Source organism: Dunckerocampus dactyliophorus, chromosome 1 (genome assembly GCF_027744805.1).
Source record: "Dunckerocampus dactyliophorus isolate RoL2022-P2 chromosome 1, RoL_Ddac_1.1, whole genome shotgun sequence".
NCBI lineage: Eukaryota > Metazoa > Chordata > Actinopteri > Syngnathiformes > Syngnathidae > Dunckerocampus > Dunckerocampus dactyliophorus.
Window position 1 is genome coordinate 17,999,202 of NC_072819.1, and position 21,156 is coordinate 18,020,357.

The 21,156-nt window shown below is 40.0% G+C and overlaps 1 protein-coding gene across 1 annotated transcript in view; it reads left to right on the plus strand.

The window, feature by feature from the left end:
• The window catches only part of LOC129178387 (vitamin D3 receptor A), an 83,521-nt gene that overhangs the window by 53,610 nt on the left and 8,755 nt on the right, over nt 1–21,156 (plus strand). The window contains exons 5-9 of the mRNA XM_054770588.1: nt 10,091–10,275; nt 10,957–11,056; nt 14,739–14,916; nt 17,398–17,549; nt 17,908–18,024. Coding sequence (XP_054626563.1) covers nt 10,091–10,275; nt 10,957–11,056; nt 14,739–14,916; nt 17,398–17,549; nt 17,908–18,024 — 732 coding nt within the window. The remainder of the gene's footprint in view (nt 1–10,090; nt 10,276–10,956; nt 11,057–14,738; nt 14,917–17,397; nt 17,550–17,907; nt 18,025–21,156) is intronic.

Genomic DNA, 21,156 nt, shown 5'->3' on the forward strand with positions numbered 1-21,156 from the left:
TACCTTCTCCAGTTATTTTACCAGCAAGAGTGTGTTCTATTTGGTTTATTGAATAAAATGCAAACATGCTTACATTTATTGATGCAATACACCATTGGCCCATTTTGTCCAGTCATTGAGAAATGGATGTAGCTTAGCTAACTTTTCTAATGCGATGTCAGCCTCAGCACATATTACTACAACATCTTCAACAAACTGTAATGCCTGTGATTCTGATTAAGGAAGATGTAGTCACAGATGTAATTACAATTGCACAATAAGAAAAATATTTTAAAATACATTTTAAAATATGTGGCTTTAATGGCTGTCTTAGCTAAAAGAGCGCTCTTATTTTGAAGGCCGGAATGTGTTGTGTGTGTTCAGAATGGCAATTGACGGTTGATACTCGCTGGTTGCAAGAATAAACGTGCCTCTCGTCTTTTTTTCACTCAGAACTTGCACGTTGTCAATGGGAATTGTAAAATGGTCCTTCCATTAAAGCAGTAAAACACAACACGGTGAAATTATGCCCATCCAATATTCTTATTCAGCCTGATTGGCGTGCACACACACACACAGCTGCACTAGCTAAACTAAGTGAACCCTGCTAAAAAGATCAAAATCTTAAGACCAGTTGAAACATTTCTAGTGTTTGCATTTTGCACATTTGGATCTTAATGAGTTTTAAGTAGAGCTACAATATGCAAAAGCAAAAAGGGGGTGTGAGACAAAATAAAAATGTGGAGCTGGTAATTTAAACAAAAAAAAAACTGAAATAGGTTGTTTATCACCTGATCAAAAGTTTAAGACCACAGGCTATAAAAGCCAAAATCTGCTCAAAAAAAACAAAAAACAAATTCAAAGACCTCGTCTCCTTCAACGCCACAAAACTGCCCGTTTAGACTTTGCCAGGGAGCATCAAACATGGGACATTGAAAGGTGGGAAAAAGTTTTATTCTCTGATAAAATTTTTTTTTACCTTGACGGTTCAGATGGCTTCCAACGTTACTGGCATGACAAGGAGATCCCACCTGAGATGTTTTCTACCCGGCACAGTGGAGGGGGAGAGTCCATCATGATCTGGGCTGCTTTTTCATTCAGTGGAACACTGAAGCTTCAGGTGGTGCAGGGTCGTCAAACGGCGCAAGGCATCCCTCATGACTGAGGGCCATCGTCTGTGTGGTAACAGCTGGGTTTTTCAACAGGACAACGCTGCAGTTCACAATGCTCGCTTGACCAAGGACTTCTTCAGAGAGAATAACATCACTCTTTTGGACCATCCTGCATGTTCCCCTCATTTAAATCCCATAGAGAACATTTGGGGATGGATGGCAAGGGAAGTTTTTAAAAATGGCCATCACTTCCAGACAGTTGATGCCCTTCGTGAAGCCATCTTCACCACTTGGAGCAATGTTCCCACTAGCCTCCTGGAAACACTCGCATCAAGCATGCCCAAACATTTTTTGAAGTGGTTAAGAAGAACGGTGGAGCTACTCATTACTGAGTCCTACTGAGAACATTTTTTGTTCTGGTTTGGAGAGTTTTTTTTATTATTTTTTGAGCGATGGTCTTAAATCTTTGATCAGCTGATAAACAGCCTTTTTCAGTTTAATTGTTGTTTTCAATAAATTACTTTTTCAAAGTGCTTTTTGTGTCACTCCCCCTTCTTGTTTTTGCATATTGTAGCTCTACATAAACCTCATTAAGATCCAAATTTGCAAAATGCAAATTCTCACAATTTTTCAATTGGTCTTAAGATTTTGATCAGGGGTGTAGTGACCTGCAAGAATCTAGTAATTGCGAGGGCAGGCCCATTGAAAACATCCACAGAATGTTTTTTTTTCTAGTTTTATTTATTATTGATTAGCTTCAATATAGCAACATTTTTAAAAAGAATAAATGCAAAGTTGTTGGTCTTGTCTAAAAATACACACATTTAGTTGTATTCAGTGTTAAAAATATTATATGGCTCTCACAAATACACATTTGTACACATATGTGGCTTTAATGGCTGTCTTAGCTAAAAAGCTTCCTGAACACTGCTCTAACATATCCTGTCTAGCTAAAAAGCTAAGCAACAAAGGGGCCTATATTATATAATTGAAGTCAATCGGTTGTCCGTCTCTGATAAAAGCCTTCTGGCTACGCAACAGCGGCGTCTTTTGTTGGCACTCAGCCTGAGAGTGGTGCTCGGTGTCCCGATGCTGCAGGGAAGATGTTCGGCAGTCAGAACCACTGTGGTTAGTGGGGTTTTTTTCTGTATTGTTTTTAATTGTTTCAGTGTGTGATGTGGCTCAAGTTACCCTCACATTTCCAACAGGTAGCTCGTTTCCAGTTTCTGAGTAGTTCGCCAAAGGGTCAAAGAATCATATTTACAGGGCCCTATGATTTCTGCGGAATCACAGACAGAATTGCGGAATTGTCCAATAAAAACAGAATCTACTGTTAAACGTGGAATCTTGCAGACATTCATATATAATGTTAATGAAATGCTGTCATCGCGTTGTCGAAACAGCGACCTGAAATACCGGCAAAAGTTGGAGAAAAAACTTTCTAAACTCTCTTACGGCGCATGAATGGAAGCCAGCGGGGTTAGCTTAGTTTAGCAGAGTATGCTAGTGCGGCTGTATGTGTGCAACTCACTCCGTATCAGTGTTAACACCGTGTTGTGTTTTACCGCTTGTGAATGCAAAGGAGCGTTTTACAATGCCCATTCACGTTGTGGAAGTTCTGAGTGAAATAAGGATGAGAGGCACATTTATTCTTACTCCCAGCTCGTCTTAACATTCAACAGACATTCTCAACACAAAAAACAAACTACTGACCTTCAAAATAAGAGCGCTGTTCACCACATACTGTCTAATTGTGTAAACAAAATGAGTCATAAAAAATATCTTACATTAATAACGCAATTGGAATTGCTTTGATGACTATGTCTTAACCACAAGCACGGACATTACACTTTGTTGAGGATTTTTTAGCAATGTGTACAGAGGCTGTATCCCATTAGAAAAGATTCAAGATTCAAGAGTTTTATTGTCATATGCACAGTAAAACAGGTAGTTCTGCTATGCAATGAAATTCTTGTTCTGTTCATTCTCCCAAAAAAAGAAAGAAAAACACAAGAAAATGAATAAGAACATCAGAAACATAAATACCAGCAAATTAAGCAACAACAACAGAAGAGACATTAATACAAATAAATAAATAAATATATATATAGTGCTACGAGTGTGTGCGTGTGTTGCGTGCGGCGTGTGTGAATGCTTCGTTGAGAAGCCTGATGGCCTGTGGGTAAAAGCTGTTCTCCAGTCTTGTGGTCCTGGACTTCAAACTCCTGTGGTGTCTGCCTGACGGTAGGAGTGTGAATAATGAGTGTTGTGGATGCGTGCTGTCCTTGATGAGGTTGTGTGTTCTGCGTAGGACTCTAGATTTATAAATGTCTTGCAGTGAGGGGAGGGCTGCCCCAACAATGTTCTGTGAGGTCTTGATCACCCACTGGAGTGCCTTCCTATCACGTGTTGTACAGTTACCGTACCAAACAGTGATGGAGGCGGTAAGGACACTTTCGATAGTGCATCTGTAGAAGCAACTCAGGATTTTGGTGGACATGCCAAATTTCCTCAGTCTTCTCAGGAAGTACAGTCTCCTTTGGGACTTCTTGATCATTTGTTGGGTGTTGTGAGACCAGGTGAGGTCCTCGCTGATGTGTGTGCCAATGAACTTGAAGGTTTTCACCCTCTCCACCTCAGTCTCATCAATAAACAGGGGTCTATGCGGCTCCTTTTCCCTTGCTCTTGGGTCGATGATCATCTCTTTAGTCTTATCTGTATTGAGAAGGAGGTTGTTATCATGACACCAAGCTATGAGGTCCGCCACCTCTCTTCTGTATGATGTTTCAACCCCACCAGTGATCAGGCCGATGACTGTAGTGTCATCCGCAAATTTAATGATACTGGTGTTGTTCTGGGAGGCCACGCAATTGTAGGTGAAGAGCGTGTAGAGGAGTGGACTCAGCACACACCCCTGTGGGGTCCCAGGGCTTGCAATTCTTGAGCTGGATGTGCGATTGTGGACTCTGACTGATTGTGAGAAAGTTAAACACCCAGTTACAGAGGGAGGGAGACAGGCCAAGTGTGAGGAGCTTATTTGTGAGTTTGTGGGGGCTGACTGTATTAAAAGCAGAGCTATAGTCTATAAATAGCATTCTGACATATGTGTCCTGGCCCTGTAGGTGAGAAAGGGCTGTGTGGATGGCAGTGTTGACTGCATCATCAGTGGACCGTTTCTGGAGGTATGCAAACTGTAGAGGGTCCACAGTGGCCGGGATGCTCTTTTTGATGTGGGTCATGACTATCCTTTCAAAGCACTTCATAACAATAGGAGTGAGTGCTATAGGGCGATAGTCATTCAAGCAGGTCACATAGCTCATCTTGGGTACGGGCATGATGGTGGTGGATTTAAAGCAGGTCGGTACAGATGCTTGTGCAAGCGACAGGTTAAATATGTCAGCAAGCACATCAGCTAGCTCTGATGAGCAAACCCGAAGTGCACGGCCTGAGATGTTGTCTGGGCCTGCTGCTTTTCGTGGGTTTGTTTTGTTCAACCCTGCGCACATCAGCTGATGTCACCATGGGAGGTGAGTCCTGTGTGCCCAAGCCCAGCCAAGCTCCAACCGTTTCTGAAGTACTGGACAAAATTGGTCAATGATGTATTGCATCAATAACTGGTTAACTGGTAAAATAAGTGTAAAAGGTAAAAAATGGAAAAGGTCAAAGGCATTTTTGAAAGTATCTGTGTTTGTGTCCGTTCATTCCTGCTTGAGATGTCTACTTTTCAATAGTTTCTGACTGCTGACTGGATGAGCCAGGAATAGGGAAGGGGCAAACGGCTGCGGATATATGTCTATGGTTGTTCGTTTCAATAAAGTGATTGTTGATCGACCACCTCTTTGTCATTCTCTCAAGGTCAAGGCAAAAGCTGCAGTATTTTATGTCAACACAAACCATGTCAACGCAAAATGTGTAACCCGAATGAGCAGCTGCAGAATTGGGGGATTACACGTTTCCCACCATGCTTTGTTGTAGTTAAAATGATCCATTTTGACTGTCTTATGCCTCTTTAAGGCGTTATTTTGTGGAGGTGTTTTGAAGTGGTGTCGTTTCTAGCCGTGTACAATTAAATTATTGTTACCTTAAGTCTGAATCTGGCCCCCTTAGTAACAATGGTTGTGCAATTAGTGCTATATTTCATGTTGTGGCCACTTTAGAGCTGTAAGAATATTTGAAACTGAATGAAAGTCCATTTCAAAGTCCAATAAGTTGAAACAAAAAAATTTAACTGAAGGTGAATAGCAGAAAGTAGAAACTGAAAACCTGTCAATGCAACATTTTGCACTGCACTGCACCACAAAGTACTGCAAAATGTATTGAATGCTGTCATGCTGATGACAGTGGGGAGTAGTAGAACTCTGGGGAATTTGAAAAGTCCGACCCCTCTACTAGGTACTTTTTTTTTTCAGGAAAAGCTTGAGGATTAAACTTTGTTGGAATCTCGCAGAGCTTTTTCAAAATCCCTGGTAAACGATAAAACGTCCTGCGGTGAAAAGGGGGCCTGTAAAGGTTCCTAGTTCTTCAGGAAAGTTATTGCTATCAAAATGCTGGGTGTGTATTCATTGTTACATTAAACCGGTTTTCCAACACTGTTCATGACTAACACCAAAGATCTTTTGACGTTTGTTTCACTGTTAAATTAAATTTAGCTGACAGTCAGGGCTACTGGAAGTTAGTTCTGTTAGTTCTTTCTGGTTTTATGTTCCTGATTCAAAGTGGACCTCCATGAAGCTCTCCCTGTTCAGGCTACCACATTCAATTAGTCACTTTACAAAATGTAAACTGTTCTCTCGCCAAGTGCTTTGGGCCCGCTCAAGATGTTTCTGTGATGGTTTGGTTGTTTGTAAAGTAATGCCTAAATAATGCAGCTAGTGGTGCTCAGTCTTGGCAAGAAACTGGTTGGCTCAAACTCCGCCTACAATAGCAGCTTTGATGCTGCGTGCCAAACTGTGACCAAACTGTGCCTATTCACCAGTGACTTTTTTTCATGTTACACAATTGGATGTCCTCGCCACAAGGAGTGGTCTGTGTGTGTGTGCTGGCATTGGGGCGAATTTGGACGGACAGCCAAAGCCTAATTAATGAGGGCAGGTTAAAAGAGACGCAAAACCAAATTAGCTAAGTGGCTGGATTCTTTTGGAGGCCTTTTTACAGCGTACAGTGTAGCCAAACTGTTGGTGTTCCTGTTTTCGCCATGGACCACATCGTGAGGGTTATGAAACGCTGTGCCTGTGGTTGCAGTCCAGAGTGCAATCATTCAAAAGCCACTTCAAACATAGTTGTTTACAGACTCCTAGCAAATGACCAGTGTTTAGTAAAAATAGCACCACCTGAGCACTAAATAATTGTCATCCTTGCCAGCTTATTGGTCAATTCACTGTTTGTGTTTTTTTTTCTCAAGTTTGAGACCAGATGGTAATGCGTAACCTGTATACAGACTCTTATTCTTTCCTTTTAATAGTACACCAGTTCCACATTAACCTAAACAAATACGTTTAAAATCAATGTCAGGCTAAGTACAATGTCTTTAGCTGCAGTTGTACTGGCCACATCATATCTGTGTAAGCTGTGACCCGTGGCTTTGGGCCTTGCTCTTTTTTGGCAGTGGCGGTCCGTCTGGCAGTCGGGCTGTCTGTCTACACAGTTGAGCACTTCATGGGTAATCAGTCACTGTGGCAGAGAGTCAACAGGGATAATACGGGCTGAGGCTTTTTGGGGTAAATGGCGACTACTAGAGCCATCAAAACAGGGCCTAGCTTCCTATTTCTACTACTATGTGCCTTGCTACTACTTTCGTGAGTATATCAAGTTGCTGCACCATTTATCACATGAAGTTGTTATTATTTATCACATACTGTATGTCCATGATTTCATTTCTAGAAATGATTCAAAGTACAGCTGTGAATGTCTTGTCCACAGTCAGTAAAGTGTAAACTTTGTTCCAGGAATGGATTGTGTTTATATGAACAGCATGGACCACAGGCCTGCAGGAATGACAATATTGCCAGAAGCCTCAGCTTCAGATGCACGGAATGCTCCAAACTACAGTGTTTTTTAAAAATATATTTTAGATCAGTTTAAGCAGAACTATACTAGCAGCAGCAGCAGCAGCAGTCGCCTGGTAACCACGTCCGATCCAACACGGCAAAAAAGTGGCTTTCAGTGTGGGGTGACAACAAGCGACATATAAAAAATAAATAAATAAAAAATAAATGGAAAAAAAACAAGAAGTTGTTATGCCGATCGAACTACGCTACTGCCGCATTGACACCTTGCCACACCACACTGGCTACCGACTCGCTTCACCACACACTCGCCCGCAGAGCGTCAGCACCGCGCTCACAATGCCTCAAGCCACTACCAAATGGTTATGCTACATATTGGAGCTGATGCTACTGCTGCTGCTGTTTTTATTTTTGAGTTTGGAAAAGTTATTCCTAGGTGTAGGCGTTCGTTTGTATGTTGCTATGTGAAATCAATGCACCCAGGAAGGAAGTTCCGGTAATGCTTAAAAGGACCAAGATACAGCAAAATACTGTAACTATTGCATGTTATCATGAATTTGCTCGTTACTACATGGTTACAGCATGGATATAAAACCATAAAGTCTTGTTGGACGTTTTTGGAGGTGTTTGTCGACGGCATAGGTGTAGCCCATCAGGTGCAGTAATCTGTTTTTATATCTTTAGAACACACAGAAAAGAGAGAAATGTGTGTTCATTTGTCACATAAGGATTGTGGTTGATGGGCAACATTCCAAAGTGCAGTTTTCCTTTAAGACCAGTTGAAAAACGGCAATAATTTATATTTTGCACTGTTGGATGTACAGTAAGTTTTAAGTAGGGCTTCAAAATGCAAAAAGAAGAAATGGGAGCAAGACAAAAAAAAAGCTGAGTAAACAATTTACTGAAAACAAGCACAAAAGTGAAACATGCTGTTCATCGACTGATCAAAAGTTTAAGACCACCACCTTTGAAAGCCAAAATCATGGCAAAAATGTGGATTCAATGACATTTTCTGTCAAGTATTCACACTGTCATGATCTCTTGACGGCAAAGGCAAAAATGCTTTCTCACAGTTGGATTGTTGAGCTGCTTGAGCAAGGCTTCTCGCAGCACACCATTGCTGCTTAGGTTGGACGCAGTAAGATAGTCATTTGAAACTTTAATATAATTGTATATTATATAATTGTTTATAATTTTGTATATATTGTAATTATAATTTGATATACAGTAATTGTTGACATCTCTGGGGAAGCACTTAGAGCACTTCAACCCAAAAGTCTGCATTTCTGTTTTTATTGCAAGTTGTTCAAAATACAGAATTTAACTTCCTTCAATGGAATACCACTCTTGAAATATTTAAGCACGTTTCCATTGGTGATGAATGGCATATAAGGTTTCCGACGTCACATAACACTGCGCGACATGCGGAGATCGCATGCAAAGCTGGCGATTTCCCCAAAGAGCCCCCCAGTCGTGTCAAATCTAAAATAGTAACTATAAACACTGTTTAAACTATTCGACCATCCTCGGTCGTGCCGCTCTTCCTGCAGTCTCGACTCTTGCAGCAGCATGAATAAGGCAAAAGGCACTTAAACATCCCAGCGCCAGCTGCATTAGCCATATGAAGATGCAGCAAAATACGACAGTTCAACTTCAGGAAATGTATGCTTTTGACATATTTAAAACTTAAATTGCAGCTTCAAGTGTTCCCTTTTTTTTTTGTACAGCCAAAACTGTTGTCAAACATCTGTATATTTCCCCATTATTAATGCTGTTCATTTTGTTGTCAAGTGCCAGACCCTATGGGATGTACTAATTTTTTTTACATGCTTGTAAAGGACATTTGTGGTACCCCTTAAGGGCTGTGCTCAAAATGCTTAACAGGACATGCTAGCATACGTCTAATACAGAAATTGTCAAAGTTTTGTTGTCATTAGACAAATGGTCAATGATTTATGGGCAGTTAGTTGCCAAGTCCTGCTCCTGCCCCTGCAAAGACAATGTGTTTGATGACAGGATGTCTTTAAACTAGAGATGCTCAGTATTGGATGGCTCCCATGAACCATACATACATTTATTAATTATTTTGTAGTGTAGAATGTTAGAAAAGTGATCAAGTGATATTACTCAAACAGAGAGCAATAGTCTGCAACAGTAGTTATGAGAAGAACTCTGCTATTGACTTCTTTATACTGTCCATGTGGGGTATCGTTTTATCCACAATGGAGCGGCAGCTAGGCATAATATAGCTAGGTTTGACATGCCCAATGAAGTGTTTAAACCCGACATTACTCATCACCAACAGGAGCTCACTCTTTTCTGTTATAGCTAATGACTTTTTGCCATCTCGTGAGAGTTTCTCGTGTGATGCTGCTTCATATGTGTGATGAGGTTGGTCGTATTAAACTTCCCCAATTCTGCACAACCATTGAAAACTTGTGCATGACAAGTTTTGCACTCAACTGCGATGTCTTTTTACTGCCACACGGCTGACATCACTCCTGCACTTTGCTATTGTGTTAGCACGCTAGCAAACACTGTTGTAGTGATCACATGGGCTTTATATCGGGTCACTGTTGGATTTGTGAAATGGACTGCAGCAACTGACTGCTTTTTATGCCAATATCGGACATCCCTACTTTAAAGCAATCTTGCTCAAATTTTTCAGACGTGTGTTTGGCAGTCCTTACGGTCCTAACGGTTTGTAATCAAATTTCGTGGTGACTGGGATAAACAACCCAAAGCTACAGTGGGTGTTTTGTAGCTGCGAGTAATTTCAAGTCAATTCGACTTGTGTAGTCAAACTTTGGGATTTAATAACAGCACCACCATGTGGTGTATTTTTCAGAAAATAACAGCACAGCCAACACAATAGGGGTGAATAATACAATGCAAAAGACAAATGTTTTGTAGAGCCAATTTATCAACAAACACTGATTGTATTTATTGCTATGATTGATACACTATAAGGTGTGTTTGTCCCTTGTCTTCCAGTCATCCTCACAGATGAAGAGGTCCAGAGGAAGAAGGACATGATCATGAAGAGGAAGGAGGAGGAGGCGGCCAAGGAAGCGTCCAAGCCTCGGCTTAATGACGAGCAGGCCCAGATCATCACTTCATTGGTGGAAGCTCATCACAAGACTTATGATGCCTCCTATGCAGACTTCTCACGCTTTAGGGTGAGTCCATTTTAACGTTCACCCCTCTCTCGCCAAAGCCACTAAGTCCACTTCATACTGTTGCAGCTAGCAACAAAGACGAGGGTGTGTTTGGGAGGTGAGCTCAATTGAATGTGAAATTGAAGGGTGCACTCACATTTCTGTTGGTCAAGACAAGTTAACCAAAAAAATCACCATAAGGTCCTTTTTAGCTAGTCAAGTTTGATAAATTGCACATGATGAGGTGAAGGAAAGTTGTAGTCAAAGGAGCAGCATCGTGACTTCAAAGCAAGCATGAGTCACAGTCACATGAATCACACACTGCTGCCGCTAGAATAAAATAAATGTGTGGATTTATGGAGGTCTGTTCATGCAGCTACCTCAACTCAAGGTGACTTCCTTTTTGCAATTGTTATGACATTCTCAAGGCCAAACACTTTTTTCTTTGGAGTCTTGACAAAAGCAATATGTGTCAAGACTACACAACATTTGCTTATAATTTCTTTGTAGCTTTTGGAATTCACCATTTACGGTAAGATATACTGTACGTACAGCTTTAATTTCAATGGTGGTTACGTAAGACCCTTTAAACACACCAGTACTCATGAGGACACTGTTGTAAATACTGATGTCATTTGTCGAAGATGTCAAACGTGCTTTTATTATGTGTGTGTCCGTGTGTGTGCATGTGTGTGTGTGCAGCCTCCTGTGCGTGAAGGTCCAGTAACGCGCAGTGCCAGCAGAGCGGCCTCTCTTCACTCTTTGTCTGATGCCTCCTCTGACTCCTTCAATCACTCGCCTGGTGAGTCCCTGCATGAGACTATGGCTGCGTTCACACTAAAAAAATATATATATACACTCTTGATCAAAATCTTAAGACCAGTTGAAAAATTGCTCAAATTTGCATTTTGGACATTTGGATCTTAATGAGGTTTAAGTAGAGCTACAATATGCAAAAGCAAGAAGGGGGAGTGAGACAAAAAGCATTTTGAAAAAGTAATTGATTGAAAACAACAATTAAACTGAAATAGGCTGTTTATCAGCTGATCAAAAGTTTAAGACCATCGCTCAAAAAATAACAAAAAAACTCTCCAAACCAGAAAAAAAATGTTCTCAGTAGGACTCAGTAATGCGTAGCTCCACCGTTCTTGTTAATCACTTCAAAAAAATTTGGGCATGCTTGATGTGAGTGTTTCCAGGAGGCTAGTGGGAACATTGCTCCAAGTGGTGAAGATGGCTTCATGAAGGGCATCAACTGTCTGGAACTGACGGCCATTTTTATAAACTTCCCTTGCCATCCATCCCCAAATGTTCTCTATGGGATTTAAATGAGGGGAACATGCAGGATAGTCCAAAAGAGTGATGTTATTCTCTCTGAAGAAGTCCTTGGTCAAGCGAGCATTGTGAACTGCAGCGTTGTCCTGTTGAAAAACCCAGCTGTTACCACACAGACGAGGGCCCTCAGTCATGAGGGATGCCCGCTGCAACATCTGCACGTCAGCAGCCGCCGTTTGACGACCCCGCACCACCTGAAGCTTCGGTGTTCCACTGAATGAAAAAGCACCCCAGATCATGATGGACCCCCCTCCACTGTGCCGGGTAGAAAACATCTGAGGTGGGATCTCCTTGTCATGCCAGTAACGTTGGAAGCCATCTGGACCGTCAAGATTACATTTTTTCTCATCATGTTTGATGCTCCCTGGCAAAGTCTAAATGAGCAGTTTTGTGGTTTTTGAATTCGTTTTTTGTTTTTTAAACCCTTTTCCCACAGATGCCGTCTGATGGTTATTGCGCTGCAGTCGGCACCAGTAAGGGCCTTAATTTGGGTGAAAGACCGCCCTGTGTCTTGATGGACAGCCAATCAGGTCCTCCAGCTCAGCGCAGGTGTGATTTTTTTTGGGTCTACCACTTGATTTTTTTGTTCCATAATGCTCAGGATCTTTAAAAAAATGCCCAACCTCAGCAGCAATGGCACGCTGCGAGAGGCCTTGCTTATGCAGCTCAACAATCCGACCACGTTGAAAAAGAGAAAGCTTCTTAGCTTTAGCCATCAGGAGGGCATGACAGTGTGAATGCCTGACAGAAAATTAACATTTCGAGCAGATTTTGGCTTTTATAGCCTGTGGTCTTAAACTTTTGATCAACTGATAAACAACCTACTTCATTTTTTTTTTTTTTTTTGTTCCAAAAGTTCAAAATGTTTTTTGTCTCACTCCCCCTTCTTGCTTCTGCATATTGTAGCTCTACTTAAAACCTGATTAAGATCAGGAGTGTATCAGGAGTGTTTTAAGACCAGTTAAAACATTTAAAGAATTTTGCACTGTTGGATCTTAAAGGAAAACCACACTTTTTTTGGAAATTTGCCCATCATCCACAATCCTTATGTGAAACATGAACATATTTCTTTCTCTTTTCTAAGCATTCTAAAGAGAGAAAACAAGTTAGCATGAGGCAGCTAACAGTGGACGTCATGGGACCCACTTATTTTGACGATAAAGCCCTAAAAAAACCCTCAAAACAGCAACATTGTTCCATTTACATAACTGACCTGTATATTAACCAAGCTACAGTGATATTGTTATTGTAGCAGCTAACACGAAGAACTGTATTCTTCTGGTGGAGTAGCATTAGCTCCTATCGACTGTGAAATCAATGCGCCTAGCAAAGAAGTTTTGGTCATGTTTAAAATGATCAAAATAAGGCAAAATACTGTAAGTATTACATGTTATCATGAATGTACCTGTTAATGCATGATCACAGCATGTATATAAAACGATAAAACTTTGTTAAAGGTTTTTTTTTTTTTTTAGAGGGCTTTATCATCAAAATAGGTGGGTCCCATGACGTCCATTGTTAGCTCCCTTATGCTAACTCATTAACTAACACACAGACAAGGGAAATAAATATGTGTTCATGTTTCACATAAGGATTGTGGATGATTCCAAAAAAAGTCCAGTTTTACTTTAGGGAGGTTCTAAGTAGCGCTTTAAAATGCAAAAAGAAGAAATGGGAGTGAGGAAAAAAAAATCAGAGTAAGCAATTTATTGCAAACAACCATTAAAGTGAAATAGGCTGTTCATCAGCTGATCTAAAGTTTAAAACCATAGACTTGAAAAGCCCAAAATCTTGGAAAAATGTGGATTCAGTGTCATCATATGTCAGGTATTCACGCTGTCGTGATCTCTTGATCGCAAACACAAAAAAGCTTTCTCTCTTTTAACGTGGTTGGATTGTTGAGCTACATAAGCAAGGCCTCTCGTAGCGCGCCATTGCTGCTGAGGTTGGACGCAGTAGGACAGTCGTTTGAAACTTCTTAAAAGATCATTTGGGTTATGGAACAAAAAAGTAAAGTGGTAGACACAAAAAAATGACACCACTCGTGAGCCGGAGGATCCAACACAGGACGATCCACGGCCCAAATGAAGGTTGTTATTGGTGCTGAGTGCAGTCCAATAACTGGGGTTGTGGACAAAACCGATGCAACCAGATATCCAGTTTGACAAGTGAGCGATTCGGCTGTGCTGGTAGCAGCCTCCTTTATTAATAGGAATCGGCCATAAATCCTTAGATTAATTGATTGTAGAGACATGCACCAGTTATCCCAAGGCAAGCAATTGCTTGACAGTGTGTCTCTTAAACAGCGAGAGCGCCTGGGCTGCTGGTGAAAGGACTGTCACGCATGCTCCGTAGCTTACCATGACTGAAGATGAGAATGGATGTAAAAAGTATTTGCTAGTCACAGCGAAAGATTTTCAACATATCAGCAAAACAAAAACCCAAAGTTTGAAAAGTCTGGGGATTTTACAAGGACGGGAAACTCGACAAAAGCCACGCCATTTGGAAGACATGCAGAGCAGCTCTGAAAGGTAGCATGACAAATCTTGACCAGCCAGACCAACTGAGCCAAGTATTGCACCCTTCTTCCAAGAGTTGCTGCTTACCTCTTTTGCTTCATAAGTTCTTTACCGTACTTTCAAATGTTGAACCTTTGTTACCTATCGCGAGTGTTGAAAACACTATGCTCAGGCTGAAATATTGCATTTAGTTAGTTTTACTTTCTACTTTGTGTGTGTGTGTGTGTGTGTGTGTGTGTGTGTGTGTGTGTGTTGCACTAAAATACGTAGTCGTTGTTGTCGAATTAGTTGAACAGCATGCCAGTTTAATTGTAAAGTTTAATTTCAACACGTTGTTATTATGCAGCAATGTATGGTCTTGGTTCCACATGTTTTATTGGAGGTCCAAAATTGATATTTGTAACTGTACTTTATTATAAAGGCTGGTTAAAATGTGTTATAATGTATATAAATACCAGGTTCTATTTAAAAAGAAATGTAACTTCTCTGGCTGTGATTTTCTCAGCCTAATCCATGTTTCACCTACTTTCCTCTTTTCACCCTTGTCTAACCTTTGAGCACCACTTTGCTATTTCTGTTGGTTTCAAATGCTTCCACTGCTTCCTGCTAATTCTATCTCCTCTCGAGCAGAGTCGGTGGACACTAAGATGAACTTCAGCAACCTGCTAATGATGTACCAGGATGGCGCCAGCAGCCCCGACTCCAGCGAGGAGGACACCAAGCTGTCCATGCTGCCCCACCTGGCCGACTTGGTCTCCTACAGCATCCAGAAGGTCATAGGGTTCGCCAAGATGATCCCGGGCTTCAGGTACACATTGCGTAATGGCGGCTACTGCAACAGGCATTCTTTTCCTGTAGCTGATGGTCACATTTTACCTTTTTTTTCACTGGCAAGGGGAATGTTCTGCAGCCCCAGATAGGGGGCCTCTCTGATATTTAGTGTGTTAAGTCATCTTCAAAGTGACTTTTTCTCCTATGCTATGCTGTTGACATCAAATGGTCCAAGCAGCACATCAAGAAGGCTAACATGCTTATCTGTTGCTCACATGTAAGTAGGAACGCTGAGAAAGGAGAGGTGCTCTCATCACCATCGAACAAACAGGCAATGCTTTCCCAGAATAGGCCGGAACACCCGCTGAGCTGAGCGATACACTCACTTACTCTGTCAAACACAGCGTGCATTTAAAAACAAGAAGTGACCAGGATGAACTCATTATGCAGTGGCAACTATAACATGTTTATACATACAGTTATTCCACCTGTTGTTGGCTGGCCTTATTGTAGCAGCACTGCGTCATTGCCATTACAGACTTGAGTTTTGTGTGTCATGTGACAGCAAAATACAGTATTTCAATAATAATTCATATTTCCCCACTATCAAAGATCAGTTAAAGCAGTGGTTCCTAGACTTTTTACAGTCGCGTACCCCTTTAGACATTTGTCCTGAAGCCATGTCCCCCCTACTCCTGCACACTTAAAAAACACTGATAGATAATCATCAAGCATGTTTTATTCCAGTTTGATGTTGGCATCCTTCCGTTTGAATGAGTTGAATTGGAGCTTCACTTTTTTGTCCACTCACGATGGCTATGGTTTAATTCTGCATATTCATTTAATACCAAATTGAAGGACAAAGTTTTAACAATCATCATAAAGCAGTATACAAAATAAAAATACATACAATCAACGATCAAAGTGACAGGTTTTCACTGCTGCACCATGCGGGGATTGGAACACCAATACAGTATAAATGAAATATATAAAAGTTCACTGAAAGGAGACAGAGTGCTCTGTTCTTTCTGCTCCGTTCTCCTTGCTCTGTGAGGCTTTCAGGCACACTTGTCATTGACAGTGTTAGGTGCGAATTGTTTTTCATTTTTATTCACATATCCCCTGTGACTAATTGGTATATCCCTGGGGGTACACTGATTTTATGGGTAAAAATGTCCCTTATTTTCTGGACAATTTCCCTTATTTTCCAATGCAAATGTTGGATGATATGCATGCACACCAGTGACCTGGAGACCTGCAAATGTTGTATGATATGCACACCAGTGACCTGGAGACATGCACCCGCTACAGCGTGACCCGCTTGAGAAGAAAATCTCTCAAAGCTTATTACATAGGAGGAGTTATGTTGCTAGTTTTAAGATAATGGTCATGAAACAACTGTTAAAATTGCTTTCACTGTTGTCTTATATTTGGGTCAATACAGTACTTTCGATCTAAAATGTTACAGAAAAATGTAATAATGTTCAACATACAAAATGAGTTTTGTTTTGTTGTGCGTTCAGTGGCTGTTCCAAAGCACTGTGACTAAACGCTCAAGGCAGACGAGTGACTTTGAGGAGGACATCTTTTGAGACTGACTCACTTTACTGTTGGCATTGGTGAAAACAATATTATTTATAGATGTCAAACCGCATCTCCTCCTCCTCAAGGCTACTTTGTAATTTGGACTTTGGACCGACTGGCTTGCCAGTTGTTTTGATGTGATGTCCGTTATGATTTCGTAGAAGTAGTACAGTGCTTTCTGGACTTTTAGTGAGAAGTTCATTTGCAGGTTTGAATTGAATTTTCTGTCTGTAACCAGTTAGAATGTCAATACTCATTGATTTTGCAAATGTTTAAAGGTCCCATAATAAGTCTTAGAGGTGCCACAATAGTGTATTGGAAGTGTGTTGTCCAAAATCTAACCTTTATGCTGGAATTTGGACAGTTTAAAAGTGCTTTTAGTAAGCCATAATGGGAACATGCCGTTTTGTATGTCTGTAGCTTTAATTTGTCCAGACTGTCTCTGACAGTGTGTGACTCCAAGAAGTACGATTGTGCACTTTATCCACTTTTTACATATACACTGTAACTCTGCACTTGCCCAACGTAATAGATGCCATATATCACATACAACAATGTAACTTTAAGGAGAAGGACAGGAGGACACAAACATGAGCATAGTTATGTGAGCAAGAGTGTTAATATTACACTTACATTTTAACAGCAACATCATGCTATCTTAACCTATTTGCTGAAGAAAACAAAATAAAAAGTAGCATGTAGCATGCTGAGTGACTGCTAGTTGGCATAGTTCTAAGCTTTATTTTAAGATGTGTAGCGAAGGCTGTTTTTTTCTCTTAGTTGTTGGATCATATTTCTCACGTTTGGTGCTCATAAACAGACTAGGGATGCATATCAAAGGTAAAACATCATTAAAAAGTCTATTTTTATCAGGAACCTTAAACTTTGGTGGGGTCTTGTACTAAACTTATGACTGTGTCTTTGTGTATTTTAGAGAACTGACAGCAGAAGACCAAATTGCTCTGTTGAAGTCGAGTGCCATTGAGATCATTATGCTGCGCTCCAATCAGTCATTCAGCCTGGAGGACATGTCCTGGAGCTGTGGAGGACCTGACTTTAAATACTGCATCAGCGATGTCACAAAGGGTTGGTTTCAGCTCAATTTGCTTATCTATACAACCGTAAACAGCATCAATGAAGGCATCATTGTGCTTTGTGCCTCTGCCCTAATACAATTCTGACTTATTTCATTTAGTGGTATATCCTGTGGTTGTCACTCTTTGGACAAATCCAATTGACACTTCATGATATGTGTCTGTGAAAATTCTCATTCATCCAGGTGATCATCTCTAGTCAGACTAGAGCTGTCGTATCTCGTCAGACTAGTGTTTGTCCCACCTAGTCATTGAACATGAACTGCTCTGAGAAATGCCCTTCAATGCCCCGAGAAAATTTGTATGCGTTTTAGTGTAATGAATGGGAACATTAATGTCGTGCTGTGTAGCGGGCCACACTCTGGAGCTGTTGGAGCCGCTGGTGAAGTTCCAGGTGGGACTGAAGAAGCTGAATCTGCACGAGGAGGAACACGTCCTGCTCATGGCCATCTGCCTGCTCTCCCCAGGTAGCCTCTTTTGTGTTGCGGTTGTGCTAATTGTGTCCAAGCATAACCAAAAACATTTACCTCCTGTTCACTTCCCACCCTGCTGATTTTATGTCTGCTTTACAACAGATAGACTCTTTTGTAAGAGTGATTTGTCACCAGACAGCCTCAAAGTTGGCAGAATATTTTTCCTAAAGTGTGTCCATGTGGAAAAGGAATGTGAAATTTAAGACATACTGTAGTCTAAGTCCACACCAATCCTTACATCCATAAAGATACGCTGACCGATGCTGCACACTTTCAATCGTAACTTCACTTACAAGAGACAACAGTTTATCCTGTCTGCTGTGGCACAATAGGCAATTAACTTCTGTGCCTAAAAAAGTACCAGTCCCTCTTCTAACATACATACCAATTACATCAAATCATAATGACTGATGCATTGATTAGGCAACAAAATTGTGAAAACACTAACATCCTGGTTGATGGGTGGACTGTCATAAAAGCAAGGAAGTCCGTGCGTAATGGAGAAAATAAAAACGTGGGCGCTGCGACAGCGTTGTGCCTTTGTTTCTGTCTTTATTCTATAAACAATCATGACAAAACTGTCGTGAAAGACAAAATACATTGTCAAGAAGACATGGCGCTTTGTTTGCATTGTGTTAGTGAAGACTCTTGAGCTAGTGTGGCCAAAGGTTTCCAATTGGAACACCTTTTGAACGCCTGATCCTAAGTTTAGAAAAACCTGCATAAAATACTCTTATTTTAAATGGGATTAGGTAAAGACTCAAGCAGTGGCACTATTGTGTTTTCCAGGCTATATATACCTCCAAACAAGTTTTTCTAAATGCACATTTTTCTAAAAAAAAAAAAAAAATCTAGGCGAACCTTAAAAAACATCCTTCTTTTCAGTGCAGTCAAATTCCTATTACTCAGTGCCAATATAGCACTTTGACAGATGCTGACTTGTGGGGATAAAGATTCAGCTTGTTTGCCTTTAAAAGAGCCCACAGTCATGCATCTACTCCAATTTGTTCATGGACAGCTTTATATTTGCTTAAGGTATGAGTTTTTTATGTCAGAAAAATCCCAGAATGAGAAGGGGTTAATGTATCAGTGATTTTAAAAAAAAAGGTTTATCTTCAGATACATATTAAAGGCATACATTACATACAGTGTTGAGCTAATTTAGCTGTGTGCAGTGATTTAATGTTTGTGGAAATTTCACAAAATCCTTACACTCAAATTGCTGCTATAAATAAATGATTTGAATTTATTAACTTTAATAATACTCTTATTTTAGCAGGTTATCTTTGAAGTTTTGATATAATGTTGAAAAGGCTTATGTCATTCACAGTTATAAGTGAGAATATGGCCTAATTTTTTAAAGTTTCAAAAATATGGAGGAAAAAAATAGCCTAAAATCCTGACACTCCTGTAAAGCAAAATACTAGCAACAGAATAGGATGTAACAACAGGAAAAATACCTGGAATATATTGTACGTTCTCTGAGGGTAATTTTCCACACTGAAAATCCCTGTTTTAGACTAATTTCTTGTATTTTACAATATCTACAGTAATCAGATTTGAATCCAAGTCAATCATCGTTATCGCTGAAATGTATGGACTATTGATACAATGAGGGTTAATAAACCTTGGATATTGTCACATGCCTGTCAACATTTGCATTTGAAATTCTCCACCCGTACTGTAAAGACCCGACTGCCTTAGTGGTGCAACTGTGTTATTTTACTGGCATGCGTCTTATTTTGAAGGCCGGAAGCTGCGCTCCTTTCACAGAACTGGAGAGAGGGTTTTTTTTGTTTTTCATTAAAGTTAAAATGCGGGAAACTATTAAAACGGGAGGGTGCCAGGAAAGAAGGCCGAATACGTCGTTTCCTGGTAAAAATGGGAGGGTTGACAGATTTTCCATAGTTATGACTAATGGAATACTGTAGAGTGTCTTCGTATTGTATCATTCCCAAAGTTTGGACAATGAAGTATAAAACAGGGTTTTATGTAACCCGCAATTTAAATGTGAATATGGACTAACGTTTGGTTGAATGTAATCTTTAAAACAAATGCTTAAAACATGTTGAAAAGAAATGTTTGTTATTGTTTACCATAAAATCCAAAAATTCTTGTGATGCCTATCATCAACAGTAAAATGGCAAATATCACAATAACATTAATATCTCTAATATGTTTTCCGATGGCTCTTCCACACTTAAAATGATTTGAATTTTACATCTCTAGCCATATTTGAATCATTAAAATCAATATTGATGCAAGTAGACTAATTAAATCTTGGATAAGCCATGGCTTTAGAATAAATGTCTTTAATGTATTCTCAGTGCAATTAAAATGGCATTTAAAATGTGTGAATGTGAAAATGTGTGAATATGGGCTAACATTAGATGGAGTTCTTTAAAGCGAATGCTTAAAAATATTTTTAAAAATGTTTAAATTGTTACTTTTAGCATCAAATGTAAAACCCTTTTCATGCCTATCATAGAAGTAACCACCACAAAAGCAATAATAGCTTTATATACACTATTGGTCAAAAGTCTTAGAACACTCCAATTTCTCTGGAGAAAAAACCTACATTTTTAAGTGTTAAGATGGTCTGTCTCTCTTCCATTGTTAATTCCCATTTTTCTTGTCATTGTTGTAGCAACAAATGACTTTCTCCAGTACAATGCTGTTCAACTGATGTTCACGAGTGTATAGTACCACAGTGTGTTCTGAACACTGTTTTTATGCAGACAGAGGAGGTAGTAAGTACTCCAGAACATGGAACACCTGTAGGAATTAGTTGCACCAACTGCCAAGGCTTGATCAGCCTCCATTTCTGCAGAACAACTTTAAATTGTTGACCCATTTTGTGGTCCCTGAAACAGGCCTTTTTGTATAATTCTGAAATACACATTATTTTTCAGTTTTGGGTAACCTTACCTTTTTTAAATATTTTTTATTTTTTTATTTTTTTAAACCTCTGGCACTTCACCACTTAACCTTTGTACCATTTCAAGCTATTCATTGGACTTGAACGACTTGAATTTCTATAAATAACTGGAAAAATTGGGGTGTTGACCGGTAGTGTATGTTGCACACTGAATATATATATATATATATATATATATATATATATAT